Source organism: Terrapene carolina, unplaced genomic scaffold, assembly GCF_002925995.2.
Source record: "Terrapene carolina triunguis isolate 2854851 unplaced genomic scaffold, T_m_triunguis-2.0 Scaffold378, whole genome shotgun sequence".
Lineage (NCBI taxonomy): Eukaryota > Metazoa > Chordata > Testudines > Emydidae > Terrapene > Terrapene triunguis.
In genome coordinates, this window is record NW_020664729.1 from 529809 (window position 1) to 547247 (window position 17439).

At 53.5% G+C, this 17439-nt stretch overlaps 2 protein-coding genes across 2 annotated transcripts; both read right to left on the minus strand.

The window, feature by feature from the left end:
- Window positions 1–261: 261 nt before the first annotated feature.
- LOC112117689 (interferon-inducible GTPase 5-like) lies at window positions 262–1569 on the minus strand. Its single transcript, XM_024215730.2, has one exon. The coding sequence runs from the start codon at window positions 1567–1569 to the stop codon at window positions 262–264; it is 1308 nt and encodes a 435-aa protein (XP_024071498.1).
- A 5303-nt stretch (window positions 1570–6872) lies between these two features.
- Window positions 6873–15392, minus strand: F11R (F11 receptor; the record flags this gene model as incomplete). The annotated part of the gene is made up of 6 exons (XM_026658006.2): window positions 6873–8182; window positions 11490–11538; window positions 12858–12867; window positions 13599–13706; window positions 15002–15104; window positions 15190–15392. Coding segments are annotated over 6 exons (509 nt in total), but the record flags the coding sequence as incomplete, so codon positions are not given.
- Window positions 15393–17439: the final 2047 nt, after the last annotated feature.

Below are 17439 nucleotides of genomic sequence, written 5' to 3' on the forward strand. Positions count from 1 at the left end.
CACCCTTGATTTGCACCAGCGTCAGTGACAACAGAACCAGCTCTGATATTTGACATTTAAATAGCAAAGTAACAAATGCAGCAGAAACTTTAGAAATTCAATCATGGATTTTATATCCGGCTCCGGAATGAAATTCTGACATCAGGTAGGAAGCTCGAGGGATTTCCAGGGGATGCTGGAGTCCTGACTGCACCTGGCACTGGATTTTGGTCCCTTGCCTCACAGAAGGTGTTTCAATCTTTCTCTCTCCTCCTTTCTGGCTCACTTCTTAGCATCCAAGTTGAAGGCTTTAATAAGCACCTTCTGGGCATCAGCAGCCACTGCATTCACAAAGCTCCTCAGCATCTTGTAAGTGGTGGCAAAAGACAGTGCTCCGGATGCAAGCGAGCCCAGGAGCGGGACAGAGCTCAGCACCTCATTGGCTAGCTTAGGTGCCTCGCTGCCTGCCTGTATCAACAGCTGCACCACCAGGATGTTGGAGATCTCCTTGGCCAACGGTGACTCGATCACGGCCTTCATCTGCTCCACCGGCTGCCCCATTTGTGCCGCCAGCTTCTCCAGAGAGTCGTCGTCCAGGCCGAAGCCCTTGCAGTAACCTTGCAGGGTCCTGGCCAGGACGTCCACATCGCAGGAGATCAGGAGCCCTGGGATGGGCGCGGCGTGGACGCCGCAGGCCACGATGGAGACCAACCACATGTGCTCCAACATTGCTGCCTTCTTCTTCTCCAGGATGTGCAGGGAGATGTTGGGCAGGGCCATCAGGAAGGCGTGCCGCTTGTGGTGGCTCAGCTCCCTCTCCAGCGTCTCCCCCAGGAGGTGGAAGTCGTACTTGCTGAGATCAAAGGCCGAGAGGAGGAAGACCTGGGGCGAGCGGATGCCTTGGGCCCGCAGACCCTCCAGGCAGTTCTGCCGGATCTCTTGCAGCACCCCCACCTCACTGTAGCTGGATGGCCGGCGCCTGAGGGAGGAATCCAGGTCCACGTCCACCTTGGAGCGGACAAAGTAGAAACTCTTGTCCATGGCCTGGATGTGGCGGGCCAGAGCGGCATGGTTGGCGGTAAAGCGCTGCGAGGCGATGATGAAGAAGATGTCATAGCGCGAGAAGCCGACCTGCTCCAGGTAGGTGTCGGGGTGGAAATCGGGTGTGCCGATCCCCGGCAGGTCCCAGATGGTCACGTTGGGGTACCGGGGATGCTGGTATGGAGTCGGCTCCCTGGTGGTCTCCACCACACCGGTGCGGGCGGCACCTGCATCCTCATCACCCAGGCCCCGGAGAGCATTGACGAAGGACGACTTCCCAGAGCCAGTCTCACCCGTGATGCCGACATCCAGCTGGATGCTCTCCAGCGACTCCAGCATCTCCTGCAGCCTGGAGGCCACTCCAGCGAGGTTCCCCTCCTCAAAGGCAGCTTTCAGGGCCTCCAGCTCCTCCCTCGATAGCTTGATGATGCCCTCACTGCTCTGTGAGGCCATGTTGGCTCCGGCAAGCTGCTGCAGCCCCTGTCTTACAGAGGGAAAGGCCAGTTCTTGTGTGAGTTCCTGGGAATGCTGAACCACTGAAACCCTCATCTAGGTGTTTGTCTCTGGGCAGCTCTTCCCGGAGACCCAGCCCCATCCCAGCCTTCATCTTCTCTGGCCTGGCCTATGGCAGCTCCCGCCCCTCTGGCTTCCCAAAGCATCAGACACCAGTGTGGGCTGGCTGGGAGGGAGAACATGGGCTTGAACCAAGAGCAGAAGTGGAGCTGAAGGGTGGGAGATAGTAGGAGTAGGGCCCTATCAAATTCATTGCCATGAAAAATGTGTCATTGACCATGACATCTGCTCTCCCTCCTTCTGAAATCTGGTCTTTTGTGTCCTTGTACCCTATACAGGGGAGACCAGTGTTTCTCCAACTGGAGGTTCCGACCCAAAAGGGCATGGTGGGGAGGGGGGTTGCAAGGCTATTGTAGAGGGGTCGCAGTATTGCCACCTTTACATCTACACTGCCTTCAGAGCTGGGTGGCTGGAGAGCAGTGACTGCTGACAAGGCACCCAACTCTGAAGACATTGCCCCACAAGCAGCAGCACAGAAGTAAGGGGACAATACTGTACCAAGCCATCCTTCTGTGCTGCTGCTGGCAGCAGCACTGCCTTCAGAGATGGGTGCCCGGCCAGCAGCCACGGCTCTCCGGCTGCCCAGCTCTGAAGGCAGCACTGCCATCAGCAGCAGAAGGGTGCAACCCACTCCTACAATAGCCTTGCAACCCCCCCCCACAACCTCCTTTTGGGGTCAGGACCCCCATGGTTACAACACCATGAAATTTCAGGTGTAAATATCTGAAACTGTGAAATTTGATTTTTAAAATCCTATGACCGTGAATTTGGCAGGGCCTCCTACGTGTAAGGTAATGAGCAACTAGGAACCTTTCACCAAGACCAGCTCCACAGAACCGGGCAGGGTCATCAAGGAAAAAGTTGGTGACTCCCAGGGGGGCTGAAATATGAAAGCCGAGAGTCGGACTGAGGGACGATTTCTTACTCTGACAGTTACAGTGCTGAAGGCAAGAGTTCAGCCCCAGCACCCCAGAGCCCTGTGATCTAACCACTAGACCCTCAGTCCCCTCCCAGAGCTGTATATAGAACCCAAGTGTCCTCACTCCCAGCCCCTCAGTTCCCTCACCCACCTGCCCTCCCCAGGAAGCTCTGGTGCAGAGATGGTTCTGGCTGGGGTTGTTTAATACACCAGGGAACCAGCTTCTGCGCGCACCTCAGAGCAGGTTACTCCCATTCACGCCGGGCTGGCCTCTGTCCCCGACTCTGCCCCAGGGTCTCCCAGCATCTTTCCCCAGGTGTGTCTTCTGCACCATCCAGGACTGCCATGGAAACGTGATCACATCTTGTAGCCACACGCTGATTGGTTGGCTGAGCATTCTTATGTGATGTCAGCGGCCATGTGGTGATCCACTGCGTTCATTGCTCATTTGCATCCAGGGGCTCAGTGACGGCTGTGGAAAAATGTTCCATGCAGGATGGGGCTAAGCAGTTGCTCTGGGCTGGGGTGCCCATCCCCACTGGCTCTGCATGTCTGGGACTGTTCCTCAGAGCTGACCAGGAATGAGGCACTTTATTAGAGACTTTCCAAAGGGAAAATAAGAGTCCACAAGAGAAGATCCTGACTGCAATCCCCTCTAGGGGCCTGATGCTCTCCACCAGTCTGACCCTCAGTGCCCACTGGCAAAGGGCCCACTCTCCAGTAGTTCACCCTAGGCCTGACAGTCACTATCCCCAATACACTGTTGTCCTAATATGTATCTAAAAAGTGTCATGGAAAGTATCATCCATAAACAGGTGACAGGCTGGTCCTGAAAATCAGGATGTGATGCATGCACAGTGTGGATATAAAGAATGACATATGAGTGCTGGCAATATGTTCTTACACTGTGGTTGGGAGGCAATGCCTAAATCACTTAGAGGACAGAGGGATGGCACTTCCGAGCCTGTGAACGGCAGATCCTTTTCCTCTTAGCCTGAAAGGCAGAAGCTAAGTGAGAAAACTGCTTAGGCAGAGATGAAAACTTGCTAAAATTAAGTTTTAAGCAGTAGACATCGAGCTTGGTTTGTAACCAGCTGTCTCTTTCCCTCAAATCTCCGTTCTTTGTTAAACTTCTGAGTTTTCCTATAACCATTTCTGAGCTGCTCTATTGAAGCATAAAGTGAGCCCTCAGCTGGCCTACCAGGCTCATGCCCCGTCTCTTTGGAGGCAGTGAACTTAGTTTCTGGGAGCATCCCGGGAGAGGGACCGGATGCAGAGACGTCTCTGGGGAACTGCAAGTCACTGAATGTCACCTGCAAGGCAAGGAAAAGGCTGGCAGAGTGTCGAGGCGTTTGCTGGTGAGCCGGCCAGCCTGGCGGAGCAGGGAGCTGACACACAGTCTAATCTCCAGCAAAGCTCACTCTTGCTAAGGCAGAAGGGTAATACCATGGCTTGCGGTTCTGAGTGGCCTGACCAGAACGGCACAACAGGGATGTGGGCCTTACCCTCTCAGCTCCTGCACAGGGATCCCCCAACCCCCCAGCTTCACTGCAGCCTCATCTGGATCGAAGTGGAGCCGACTTGCTCTGATTCAAGCGCCTACGGCAGTGGGAAGGCAACACAGCCCCAAGTCAAGCCAAGGTCTCCAGCACAGAGCTGTGTGTGAGGGTAGTGCCTAAGGGCCAGCAGAGAACAGGGCCCCATTGTGCACCCCAAACCCCTCATCCCCCCACACCCCAACCCTCTGCTCTAGCCCCAAGCCTCCTCCCACACCCCAAACTCCTCATCCCCGGCCCCACCCCAAAGCCCTCACCCCCAGACAGAGCCCACATCCCTTCCTGTGCTCCAAAGCCCTCACCCCACCCATAGCCCTTACCCCCCCCCCACTCTAATCCTCTGCCTCAGCCCTGAGCAGGGCCACCCAGAGGATTCAGGGGGCCTGGGGCAAAGCGGGGGAACTTGTACTCACCAGGCGGCGCTCCGAGTCTGCGGTGGTGGCGGCATTTCGGCGGCGGGGGGCCCTTCAGTCGCTCCGTGTCTTCGGCAGCACTGAAGGGCCCCCCACCGCCGAAATGCCACTGAAGACCCGGACCGCCGCCGGGTGAGGAAAGGGATTCTCGGCCAGGGCTTGCGGGGCCAGGGGCAAATTGCCTCACTTGCCCCCCCCCTCCACGGCCCTGGCCCTGAGCCCCCCCCCACACTCCAAACCCCTCGGCCCCACTCCCGCCACACATCCCCTCCATATTGGTGCACATACATTCATTCCGTACATGGATGTAAAAAATTTGAGGGAACATGCTGGAGCTCACCGGCTACTAAGGCCATGTCTACACTTACAAGCTCACAGCGGCACAGCTGTACCAATACAGCTGTGCTTCTGTAAGATCACTCATGTAGCCCATTATGCTGACAGGAGAGAGCTCTCCTGTGGACATCATAAAACCAGCCCAACGAGCGGCGGTAGCTCTGTCAGCAGGAGAGCGCGACAGAGCGCTGGGCACACGAGTGCTTATGCCAGCCAAACTTCTGGCACTCGGGGGGGAGGGGGGTGTTTTTTCACATAAGTGCTAGTGTAGACATGGCCTGGAGTCTGCCAGAACAGTCCCAGCCAGAGACCTCAAATTCTCCCCAGCCAGGCTTCCATTGGCACCTGTGTGAACAGAGGGGTGGGGAGAGTGCTGCTAACCACAGTTCAGCAAATAATAGATGTTTTTATTTGGGGGCTGAACCAAATATTCTGGAGAAGAATCAGGTTGGAGTCAAACCAAATCCAATTCTTTAAAAAAAAAGTTGTCCAAGTGAAAAATTCTTGCTCTGGATTAACAAACATTTTGGTTGGCTCAAGTGAAATTTGAGTTTTCCTTTTCAACTCAGCCATGTTCTGGTGTTTTTTACATTTGTTTTCTAATTCAGCCATACACTCTTTCTAAATAAAAAACAAACATTGATATAGAAAAAAAAAAAACAAAAAAACCCCCAAAAAACCTTTTCCAGCCAAAACTATTTGTTGAATTCAACCTGAATCCGTCAAGAGTAACGGTGCCCCCCCGCCCCTCAAAATTTGCTCCCAGTTCGGATGCCAACACAGCTGTTAGATCAGTGATACTCAGACTGAGGTTCATGAGTGGCTCTTTAATGTGTTTCCTGCGGCTCTTTGCAGCACATGAAATAAAACGCCGTGTGATGAATTAACAACCAATCGGGATGCTTTTACTATGTTAACCACCATTTGTAGTTGATAAAAATAATAATACTTGGTCAGTCATTTTGCTGGGAGAATAATATATGAAAACTAAATATTTCCCCTGTCATACTGTTTAAATATGAAGAGTACTATTGTTGATTGCTAATTTGGCTCCTGAACCACTGAGGTCTGAGTATCACCACTGTATTAGATGCATAGAACTACTGTGCAGTCCCTCCAGTTCCACCACTGACCAGCAGGGGGCAGGAGAGCTGCAGTCCACTCCACATCCTAGCAAGCCAGCCCCACCTTCCTCCTTCCAAATGTTGGGGGAGACTGAACTCAAACCAAAGGGTTTATTTCCAGTTACAAATAGATAAAATTACAAAAGTATTTTAAAGCGATTTAAAAAGTGACTATTACATGTCTCAGGCTTTCAAGTTAAGGTCTGGTAAGGTTTCTCTTGCTGAACTGTAATAAAAAGCAACCGCACAGTTAAATCTGTCCAGCTGTTGGAGAGGAGTCTGGCCTCCTGGAGAGCTCTTGCCATGGTGGTTACGCACTGTGACCCAACAAAGTGAAGGATTTGATTCCAGCCTCCATTATTCCTGGTAACCGATCAAGTCTGCTTTGGAGCCCTGGGAGAGAACAATACAGATTCCACGGACAAGTCACCATCTACCGCAGCCTGGCAGCGGCCCCTTTCCTGCCCCCTCCAGACGGCAGCTCTGTGGCTGCAACAGGCTCGTTCCCATCACATATTTCTCAATGGCGGTTTCGAAACTCCTGCCATTCAGACTGAGGTTGGGGTGACCAGATACTGGAAAAATTGGGACACTTTTTTCCCGGTGGGAGGGAAGGGGGAGATTGACGGATGGCGGGGGATGTAGTTGCGTATACAAGACAAAGCCCCTAATACCGGGACAATCCCGATATTGTCAGGACATCTGTTACCCTGACGTAGCATCTGTAGGTGTCTGCCTAGCTCAGTGCTCAGGAGGCACCTACAACAGGCATTTAAAGGCTGAGTGCTAAGGGATCTAACCACTCACCTTCTTCCCATTCAGTCCTACAGGTCTGAGTCTTATTTGCACTAAGGCCCCTTCACACCACAGGGTTTTAAATGTAAGTGGGAATAACAAGGCACCTACACACCTTTAGCCATCTCACCCAGTCGAACAGCTGTTTGCCCGGTAGAGCATCTTCCATGCAAAGTGCTACCCAAGAACTAACAATGTGAAACCTGATTGCCTCTTCATTCCCAAGCACGAGCAGCCACTTGGCCACACCAGCCAGAGTTGGGTGCACCGGCGTCGCTGTGGGGAGTGCAGGGTGAAGCAGCACAAGGCGACTCAACGCCAAGCCTTTACGAGCGCCTGCCTTGAGGAAGGGCCCAGAACTTCTCCCTCGAGAAAGCCAAATCCACCCCACAACTCTGAACAGCAAGAGCCTGCAGAGCATCGCTAGGCCTCACCGCGGCCCCCTGCACCTTTCGGATATGGCCCACGGCAGGGTGTGAACTCCATCTCCACGCCGTGCCAGCCAACCTGGTTTCAATCAAGGTTTGGCCCAAAAACGCCAGACAGAACCAAGCTGTTCTGGAAGGCTCTCCTGGCCCTGTCAAACTGGGCTGAAACAGAGCTCAAGCAGGGCCGTAAATCAGTGGGAAGAAGTTCTTGATTTCTCCTGGACTGGATTTTCTCTCTGCTGCCTCACAACCAAATCACAGACCAAGGGAGAGGTGAGCAAGTCCCCTTAGATCTCATTGCTCTGCCCCTAATCCCTTCTCACCGATCACCTCCTGCTCCAGGGAGATGTAGTATTCAACCTGTTCCGACACCACAAAGATGACATCCTGACACACTCGTACAGCAGTGACGGTGGGGGCAGGGATGGGGACACCACGCAACAATCTTCTACAGTCACAAAAATATACTTGTGTTCCCTACATTCAGTGCTCTAGCATAACCAGGGCTCCCCAGCCTGCCACTTCTGGCAGCATCAAACCCTCCGATAGGCTTACGTGGCACTACAGTGCTGCAAGGCCTCACGCTGGCCTGTCGCACGGGCTGAATTTCACCCTCCTTGGGGAAGCCCGGTGCTAGCGGACATCCCCAAAGCAGGGTGAGCAATCTGCAACGCCAGCAAGTGGCAGGGGGGCCCCTCCGCTGGGTGTGTTCAGCAGCTGGGTTTGTCGCCTGTCGCTCTTAGGAAAATAAGATTGGTTTATGCAAAGTCACCTGTAGCGCAGCGGGCAAGACTCCAGCCCCACGACTCTAGGGGACAAGGAGAGTCTAGAACAGGACTAAAAAGGCATTAGGTGAAACTTAAAAAAAAAAAATAGTTAAAATCGCAGTGAGTTACAGTAATTCACACGGAACATTTACAGCAGTTCATGGGGCAAGGGGCAGGACGTCGGCAGGAGAGGGGGAGCCAATCCAGGGCCAATGTCACACCAGGAAGGACGAGGTCTGTTTGAATTCTCCCTGGGGGAGTGAAAGAAAGACACAATGAATTCCCATGGACACGAATTACAGCAAATCCTTCAAAACAAACCTGCTCCCTTTGCCCCCGTCCCCGAGCCCCTCGGAGAGAAAAGCTCATGGTGCTGCGCGGCCAAGGAGAAACGGCGAGTTCCAGCCATGAGGGCTGGGAATCGGGAGACCTGGGTCCCAGTCCTTGCTCTGCCTCCCACCTTGAGCAAGTCACCTCTGCTTGTTTCCCCTCCCATCCTGTTTGTCTAGCCTGTCTACCTAGACTGAGCTCTTGGGGGCAAATCTAACGCCAAGTGACTCAGCAGGAGAGCACTGGGTTTTCTGGGTAGAAGCACAGACTAGGTTGCAGGTGACGTTATGTTTATGGGCTCAACCTCTCTCATCGCAAAGCCACCATGTGTCAGGGAAGAGCTGGCTGTTCACTTAGGAGAAACTTGGCCTGGCAACACCCTCGGTTATTCCAGCCCTGTGTGAGAATCAACTTCGTAACTCCTCCCCCAGCGTGTCCCTAGCACGCAGGGTTTGGGTCTTGTCAAGTACACGTCCCTCTGTGCCTTGTGTGGAGCCTATGGGAGATCTACCTGTGTTCTGGGGAAGCGGCCCGAGTGGCTTCACCACTTTACAGAGCAGAACGCACCAGTTGCACGTATGTAATACCTGAGCCAAGGATCCCAAGCTGTTAAACAACTGAATCACCACCACGACATATTATACCCATTTAACAAATTCATAAGTGGAGGCACAGTAGGTGTAAGGGACCAAGTTGGGAACAGAACCCTTGAACTCCCAGATCCTGACTCTGGCTTTTACCACTAGCAATAACTCCTGTTTTCCCTACCCCAGACCAGCAAATGGTGCTGGACTCTCAGCAAAGACAGAATTTTCCTGACATTTTTGTGCAAAAAGTCCTGGCTAAGCGGCACTGAAGTCCCATTTTCAAGAGTGGTGGAGGTGCATGGGGCCAGGTTTTTAATGGCGTTTAGGTGCCTGAACATGCGGATAGGCAACCGAGGGAGATTTCCAAAAGCACCCAGGCACACATCTGCATCTTTAGGCACCTACATCCTTTAGAAATCTGGCCTGTAGGCTCTTAAGTACCTACGTCACTTTTGAAAATAGAACTTTGGTGCTTTTGAAAGTGTTACCCTCCGTCTGAGGACAGAAAAGACTCCGCGTGCAGACACCACTTCCCGCGTCCCAGTCTCCATCTGACTCTCAGAATGGCCTCTGGCTGATTGTTTAATTACATTCCAGACACTAAAAATTAGTCTTTTATTTCTCACTGCACTGATTAGTCATTCAATTTACATTCTTGCACTGGAGTTTCACTTTGAGGGCCTTTGCCTATTTACCACATGAATAAGGTTAGTCGGGATCGTAGCATAGCATTACTGAAAGGTCCTTGATTTAATGGCTTGCATGGCCAAGCAATGCGCTGGAGCTCCCTTTCCCCACATTGCGTCTGTGGGAATGGTTTTCGTTTTAAAAATCGGGGGTTGTAGCTCTGTCATTCCATGCAACATTGGTAAGCTGCACCACAGCTGCCAGACTGACCGGTTCTCTAACTAGGGGGAAGAAAACGAACAGCAGCCCTTCACCATTCCTCCTCAGCTAGCGGCATCAAGGAGGCCCCGGCACGATGCTTTCGCTGAGCCAGAAGTTATGGACTGGACGCAGGGTTCACCGGGTGAATTCCGTGGCCTGCGTTATGCAGATGGTCAGAATGGTCTCTTCCGGCCTCAATCTCTGACTCTAGAATCACCTAACACAGCCGGGAACGATGCCCCGTTGGAGACCTTCGTGCACATTTGGCTCGGTATCTAAGGGTGACTCAAGGTTGCGAAAGGAGTGAAAGTTACATAGCCAGCACAGCAGGTTTTCACTGGGTGGGGCACTAAAATGAGATGCGTTTACACATCTCTTGCCAACGCTCATCATGACTGACTAGCACCTCAAAATGTAAACGCCGGGTGGGGATGGTGGCGCTGCAGTGTTAGACTGAGCAGGGCGACTCGTGGCAAGAGAGAAATCTTCCCCGCTGGAGATAATGTGTCAGGACAGTCTCTGTATCGAGGGGCCAGCCGCACCGGCAGTGCTGGGGAGGCACTTGGAACTCCTTGCTGAGTGGCAGGTTCTACGCTTCTGAACTCTCAAAACAAGATAAATTTCTCTAGTTTAGAGATGCCCCATTTTTAGCTCAAGCCTTAGAGGAAAGGCATTGGTGAGAATCAAATGAACACCGAACAGAAGGTCTTAAAGGCCTGACAGTGATTGATGGGCTCTGATACACAGGATCCTCCAGCAAATCTGGCTAATTCTGAAGAGTGGAACACCAACTCCCACCACACCCAGAAGGATTACTGTCTGGGACGCTGGGGAATCTACCTACCTAACTTATACGGTGGTTACAGTAATTATCTACGTAACTGATCTGGCGCAAGTCATCCCAGTATCTGAGCACCTCACAGCCCCCAGGGGCAGGGCAGGGCAGGGCTATTATCCCCATTACACAGGGAATTGGGTACCTGAGGCACAGATCCACAGAAGTATTTAGGCTCCATTTCAGTGGAAGTTATGAGCCTCAATACCTTGATGGGTCTAGGCCGGAGAGACTAAGGCCAAGTCTACACCAAAACGTTAAGTCGACCCAGCTATGTTGCTCGGAGGTGTGAAAAATCCGCACCCGGAGCCATGTAGTTAAGCTGACCTAACCCCCGGTGTAGACAGCGCTAGATCGATGGAAGAACAGCAGCTAGCTGTTTAAGTGGAGACACAGCCTCAGAGACGTTCCCGCGGTCGTACATCGGAGTGTGAGAGAGCGAGGAATTGAATCCAGGTCCGCCAAGTGCCTGGTTAGTGCTCGAACCACTGGGCCATCCTTCCTCTCAAGGTCAGAAAGTCTCGGTGCAAGTCATTAGCCAGGAACTGACACTGGGCTGGCAACACATGGACAAGCTTCGAACCGTCAGCTATGTCCAGCAAATGAACTGAGCTTGTCAGGTGAAGTGTGTATCCACCAGTTTGTCCTTCCCTCCATGGACGTGGCTGGCTTTGGGTGAGGTGCGTCTTGGACGCTCCATAAAACCCACAAGACGTGGGCAGATCACTGCTGTAAGCAGGCTCTGTGGCTGGGTTACACCCTGCCTCTCTCAGGGGTTGCCAAAACACCAGTCCCAACCTGCAGGTGATTTGATCGCAGCCCTGACACTCAAGAAGCCAGGAACAAAGTTATTTCTTTGGGGACAAAAGACTTTCCGGGCTGCCAGAGCAAAGCTGCCTGGCTGGCAGTTCTACTTACGTCACTCCGGTTGGACGGCTGGCTGTAGATAACTTGCTTATTGGTGCTGCTAAAATGAGAAAGAATTAAACTAAGACACTTCACAAGGGCTGATCGCTCCTCGGACCACACCCCAAGCACCAGCTGTGCCACTGTACCCCACCAGTGTCGGCCAGACAGCCAGCAATGTTGGGGAAGCAAGTTAGCAGACAGCTGAGGTTAACCACCAGGCTACATCAAACTTTACACCAAAAGATAGATGGGAGGTGCCTGATTTGCCCCTTCTCTCCCAACCCCCACCAGGCAAGGCACAGCCTCCCCCAGCTCTGGTAGGAGAGATGCTTTACAGACTGGCCTCTTCCTTCCATCCCTATTTCCCCATCCAATACCCAGCACACCGCAAGGACGGGATTGGGAGGAGGGCAGCTAAGAGGCCTAGTCCTGATACCCAGCCTGCTTTGGGTGCCAAGTAGATTTTGGGATCTCTTCAGTCCCCATGTTAGAACCAGCTTGTAACTTGGTATAATCAGGCCAGGAGCAGAACTGGCACAGAAGTGAGGGCTGAGGAGGGTCAGGACAGAGGGGTATTGGCAGAGCTGGAAGAGGAGTCCAGGGCCAAATAAGTGGGGGGCTGTGGATCAGGTACACGAGCAGAGCTGTGGAGGGGGGAATTTGCAAGCTCATGCAGGTGCTATTCGCTCCTGTGATGTTGACTTCTTTTGGGTAAGGGGAAGGAGACTATGCCTGGCCTGGCCTAGAGGCAGCATACTGTCCTGCTCTACTCTTCTGCAGCCTTTTGCTCACCAGGCCAGCGAGAGGTGGGGACACAAGACAACACTGCCATCTGGGGAACAAGGGAAGACAGTGCTCCACCCAGATGCCACCTGCTGACCCTTTCGGGTGGGGAAAACTGCATTGATGGAGGCTTAGTCCTTGTCTTCAGCTGGAAGATGCTGCTGGAATAGAGCTAGGACAGTGCGGTCCTTAGAGGGTAGGAGTGACCCATGATGGGGACAGCAGAAACATGTGCCCTAGCCCAAGAGGAAAGGTCAAAGTCTCCCCACTGTTCCTGACCCAGAGATCCCACCTGGCGGGGGGGGCGGGAGGGAAGCAATGTGTCACACAGCAGCTACACTGGGGCACAGTGGGGTGAGGGAGGAGCTTGACGTACGTGCTGGCACCTTGCACTCTACCCGCTGCAAGGAAGAGATTCCAGGCTGTATTTAAACTGCCATGGAGGAGGTGGCGGAGTCTGGCTAGTCCTGGTGCCCCCCAGGGGAATACTCTACCCACTCCACAGCGCTAGAAGGATCTCCGCAGGCCAGGAGCACAAGAGGGATGGAAGAGGCTTGGAGGACGGACAGAAAACAAGTACAAGGTTCCACTTACCCTGTTCTCTCTGGAAGGGAAAAAGAAAAAACAGGATGGTTAAACGTTGGAGATGGGACGTGTCGCTCGGCTGCCAAGGGATGGCTCCCTGGCACTGCTACAGTAGGCAGCAACACAGGCTTCCGCGGGGCCACACTGCTTTCAGAGTGCACTCAATTGGCTGGGCCAAGCGCAGACAGGTCACACGCGCACGGGGATGCGAGATAGATTCACAGAAGGGGGGAGCACAGGCCTAACCACGACGCAGCCAAGCAAGCTCTGCACCACAGCCTGGGGGCCCCCCATTTAATCCAGAGAGGCAACCGGCAGGAACTGCAGTTCCCAGCATGCAATGCTCCATCTTGAGTCAAAGGTGGCTTGATGGAGAGCTGCCCAATAGGGTCAAGAACTCCGCAGGCAGCACCTCATCATTGAAAGGGGCAAGGCAGCCAAAGTTTGCTGCATCGCAGGTAGCCTGCAAGCTTCTGGCAAGCAGGAGACTGAGCCCACTGCGTAGATGCTGCCAGCGAAATATTGATTGGGAGCAATGGCTCCTCCCAATAGCTTCTTCAGCAGCAGCCAGAGCTCATTAGCCTGCAGCACGCTGCCTGGCACCCTGCCCAGCGGTGTGTGCCTTAGCTTCTGCAGGGGAATTGACAGGGGCTCCGATGAACTGCCTAGGGTCACGGGAGTGGCTGAGCGCAAGTGGAAGGGGGCGGGGAGAGGTATGTTCGCAGCCCAAGTGGGTAGCTTAATACTTACTGCTGAAAAAGCCACGACTGTAGGCGAACCAGATGCCGAAGGCAACCAGTGCCAGCACGATTAGCAGCACGACCACAGCTGCCACAATACCGCCCACGTTGACTTCAGCTGGGTGAGAGAATGACATCAGCGCGGCATGCGGAGATGTTACGCGGACAGATCCCCCTGCATGCCACAGGATCCCAAACGCTTTCACATCTGCAACTGCCCCCGTGGGAGAGTGACACCAGCAAAGGATTTAACCTGACTAGTTGCAGTCACCGGGGGAGACTGGACCCCACCTTCCTTCAAGGGCCAATCACCCTGTCTCAGTTGCCTTTAATGGATTTAAGCAGCTAGGGGCGAGGAGCCTGCACCAGGGTACCCAGCCGGAGGGGGGGAGGGAGGGGAGACACACGGACACGGGTTCTGTAATTATAACCCTGCTGCTGTCCCATTCACGGCTCCCTTCACGCTAAGACAGCTCCCAGCCTGCTCCACCCACCTCCATTTCTTCCTGCCTCGCAGTCACCAGCCCCTCGCCACACAGCTGGGATCAGTGCTTGGCGCTAGCTGCTTCCACCTATCGGGCAGCGGCTGAGAACGGCAACATTCCACGGCCAGCCTAGCCTGGGACGAGCCTGCGAGCCATGCCAAGGGCTGCCAGGCCTCACTCCTCCCCGTTCTGCTGCTTTGCTATTTGGTTCCGGTGAGCTCAGCCCTGCCCTGATACAAAGTCGACAGGCATTCAGAGGGGAACTGGCTGTGGCTTGGGAAGGGAGCACTGGCATGGACCTGGCACCCGAAGATCTGCAGTCTGAGCTCCACTGTATGGGTCTAATGTTGCGAAGGGCTAAAACCAGACCAAGGGTGGAAAACAGGATGGCTTGGGCAGCTCTAGGGAATGGGGGCTAACGGCACGGTAGCTTTTCAGAGGAGGGGATGGTTGGAATGCTTGTCACCGGAGCTGGGCCCAGCAAACACACCTATCCCCAACCTCTGGCACTCCCAATCCCAGAGTGCACTAGGCTAGGGCGGGAGCCTCCTCTGGGACTGTCTGTACTGAGGCCCAGCTCCGGAGGTCACGTAGGAGGCAGGATACGCCAAGAACCACTTGTCGGCTCTCAGGAGACTCCGTTCTCTGCGAAGGTTGCTCTTTTAGCAGGGCAGCCCAATGGGCTTCTGGTTCCAGGCTCTCCCTGCCCCTTGCAGCAAAGCACATGCCTGTTTTCCCATCAAGACGCTTGGGCACTGTCCAACCTTTAATCTACCTCAGCCAGTACAGGGAGTAGCTGCAGGAGGCCGGGGAAGGGGCAGTAACACCACCGGCTATTGTAAGCTTGCAAGTGACTTCCAAAGAGCCCAGTGCGGACGTGTGCACACAACCACCCACACACAGGGTCTGCAAGCCCCCATTTCCTTACTAGCTTCCAAGTGGATGGCTTCCGATTTCTGAGCGGTCCCGACGTTGTTCTGAGCCTCGCAAAAATAATCCCCCGTGTCGAAGCTGGTTACGGGCTCAATCGTCTGGAGTGGGAAAGAAGGCGTGAGAGAGGCATGGACAGAGGTGTGAACTCCCCACGAGTCAGGCAGCCCCCTCCCCAGCGCGTACCAGCACTCCTGTCTTGGGGTCGATCGTGTAGGAGGAGTTCCTGAATTTCTCACTGATCTTGGGGTTGGAGGGCATCAGGATGTTGTCCCTGTACCACTGGAAGGTAGGGGGTGGAGAGCCATCTGTTTCCGTGCACGTCAGCACAGCTTTGTTGCCGATTGTCACCGAGGTGGGCACCTTGGGAACGGGCTTGGAAGGAGGCACTGCCAGTGGAGAAGGCAAAGAGGCACATGTTACAGATGACCTTACAGAGCTTTGAACCCATCGCTGTGACCCCCTGCCCTAAACACCCAAGACGCGGTCATCTGCATTTGTTAAGTTGTGCTTATTAACCCATGACTGGCTGGATTAGACTAGAGGTCCTGCTCAGGGACACGAAGGCAAACAAATGGCCAGCTCATTTTAAGTGAAGTAAGTGGTAAGCAGCATCCATGTCTAGCTTGATAGTCCGTTGACTCGTGAACTAAGTCAGTGGCTGGGCCCCCTTCCATTGGCAGGGCTTTCTTGGCACTGCTCCAGGGCTGATCAGTGACGTTCCAGAGCTCAGGCCCGTGTAAAACTGTCATTCCCCGACAACGCACCTTTAATTGCGATGGGGAAGGAGTGAAAAGCGGTTCCTTCCTGACCCATGCAGAGATCCTGTGCTGCCCTGAAGCTTGATTATACTCATGTCAGCACAACTACAAATAGGAGTGGACTTTTCTTTAAAATCCAGCCACACTATTGTCTGGATCTCCTGGGACACATTCCACAGAGAGCAGCAGTTCCTTGCGTGGGTTCTGCACCAGCTGCCCTTTAATTCAAGAGAGGATTAATGGCACTCACTGGGCTGGATCTTCCATTGCCCTGCTCCCTGGGCAGTCATTTACACCACAATAAAATGGGTGTGGAATGCAACTAAATCAGAGCAGCTCTTGGTGTTCTGGTGCAAACGACTGTACGAAGAGCAGGGAGATGGAGAATCAGGTGCCCGGCGTTCAACATAAATGGCAAGTGCACGTGGGGAGAAGTGTCACTGACCAGAAATTAACACTGACTACGAGCCCTGCTGCTGGCAGTAGCCACCCTGCTGACAGGTGAAAGGTGCGATGCTGGCCGTGTGGGTGAAACCAGTGTCCCTCCCACTTTGATGGAGCAACTTGTCAAAACAAAATGTTTGACCAAAACTGCTGCGATCCTGAAGGAAGGAAAGAGAGTTTGGTCCAACACTGGGCTCCCATTCGGTGACTGATTTTGCAGCGCTGGTGAAAGGTGCTAGACTGACAGCATTTGTGAGTGAGGCTCTGGGTACGGCCACAGAACAGGCACTGTAAAAGTAGTGCAATCTTCCCCCCCCCCCCCAAATCTTTTGCCAGGGACCTCAGCCCAGCCATGAAGGGACATTTCTGGGGTGAGGACAGTCTACTTTGGTCTCTGCAGACAATACACCCAAGGTTCAGATTGGTGCTGACAGTGAGTCTTCAAGGTGTGAAGAAGTGGACTGACAGCACCTCTGTATGAAGGGGATCTCTGCTTAAATGCCATTCGCATGTAATGCAAGATAAGCATGGACTTGCCCACGTCAGCAGGGGGAACAGTTACAGTGTCAGACTTCCTGAGTGCGTGTTACAGAAATAATGGTGCCCCCGTGTAGCTAGGATTGTTTCTTCATTGCCACATAATGGGCTACACATTGACCCGTGCGAGGCAGTCCTCGAGAACCAGTTGTGTTTAACAGTTCTGAAGATGAGGAGCCAACAGAACTGGAGGCTTTTGAAACCATTGGATAATCTGGGCATTAGGCTTTCCCCAGGGCCCCCCTTCGAACCTGGCTAGCCTGACTGGATTACAGGATACTTGCCACTGCCCAAAGCAGCCTTATTCCATGGCTCTACTCCAGCAGGACTGACGCTGCTCTCAGGAAGGCCCTAAAGCTCCATTCATGCACCGCTCTGGCCCTGCAGGTCCGTGGTCAGGGGACATGGGTGAGAATTTCAGAGAACCAGGTTTAGACGATTGAGGCTTCCCTACAGTCTAAGTCCAATGTGGAAAGAGTCTTGTTTCAGTGACCTCAGGCTAGTTTGCTATCCACTGATGATGCCGTGGTGTGCGGAGAGCAACACTGTTCAAAGAAGCCATTGGGCTCTTAGTAGGGAAAAATAATACCCTCCTTGCGGCAAGAGTCAGTGGGGAGGTTCCCCGGTCCGTGCCACGCAGGTTAGATGTTCATAGTGCTCCCTTCGAATCTTAAACTCTAGGAAAACACACTCC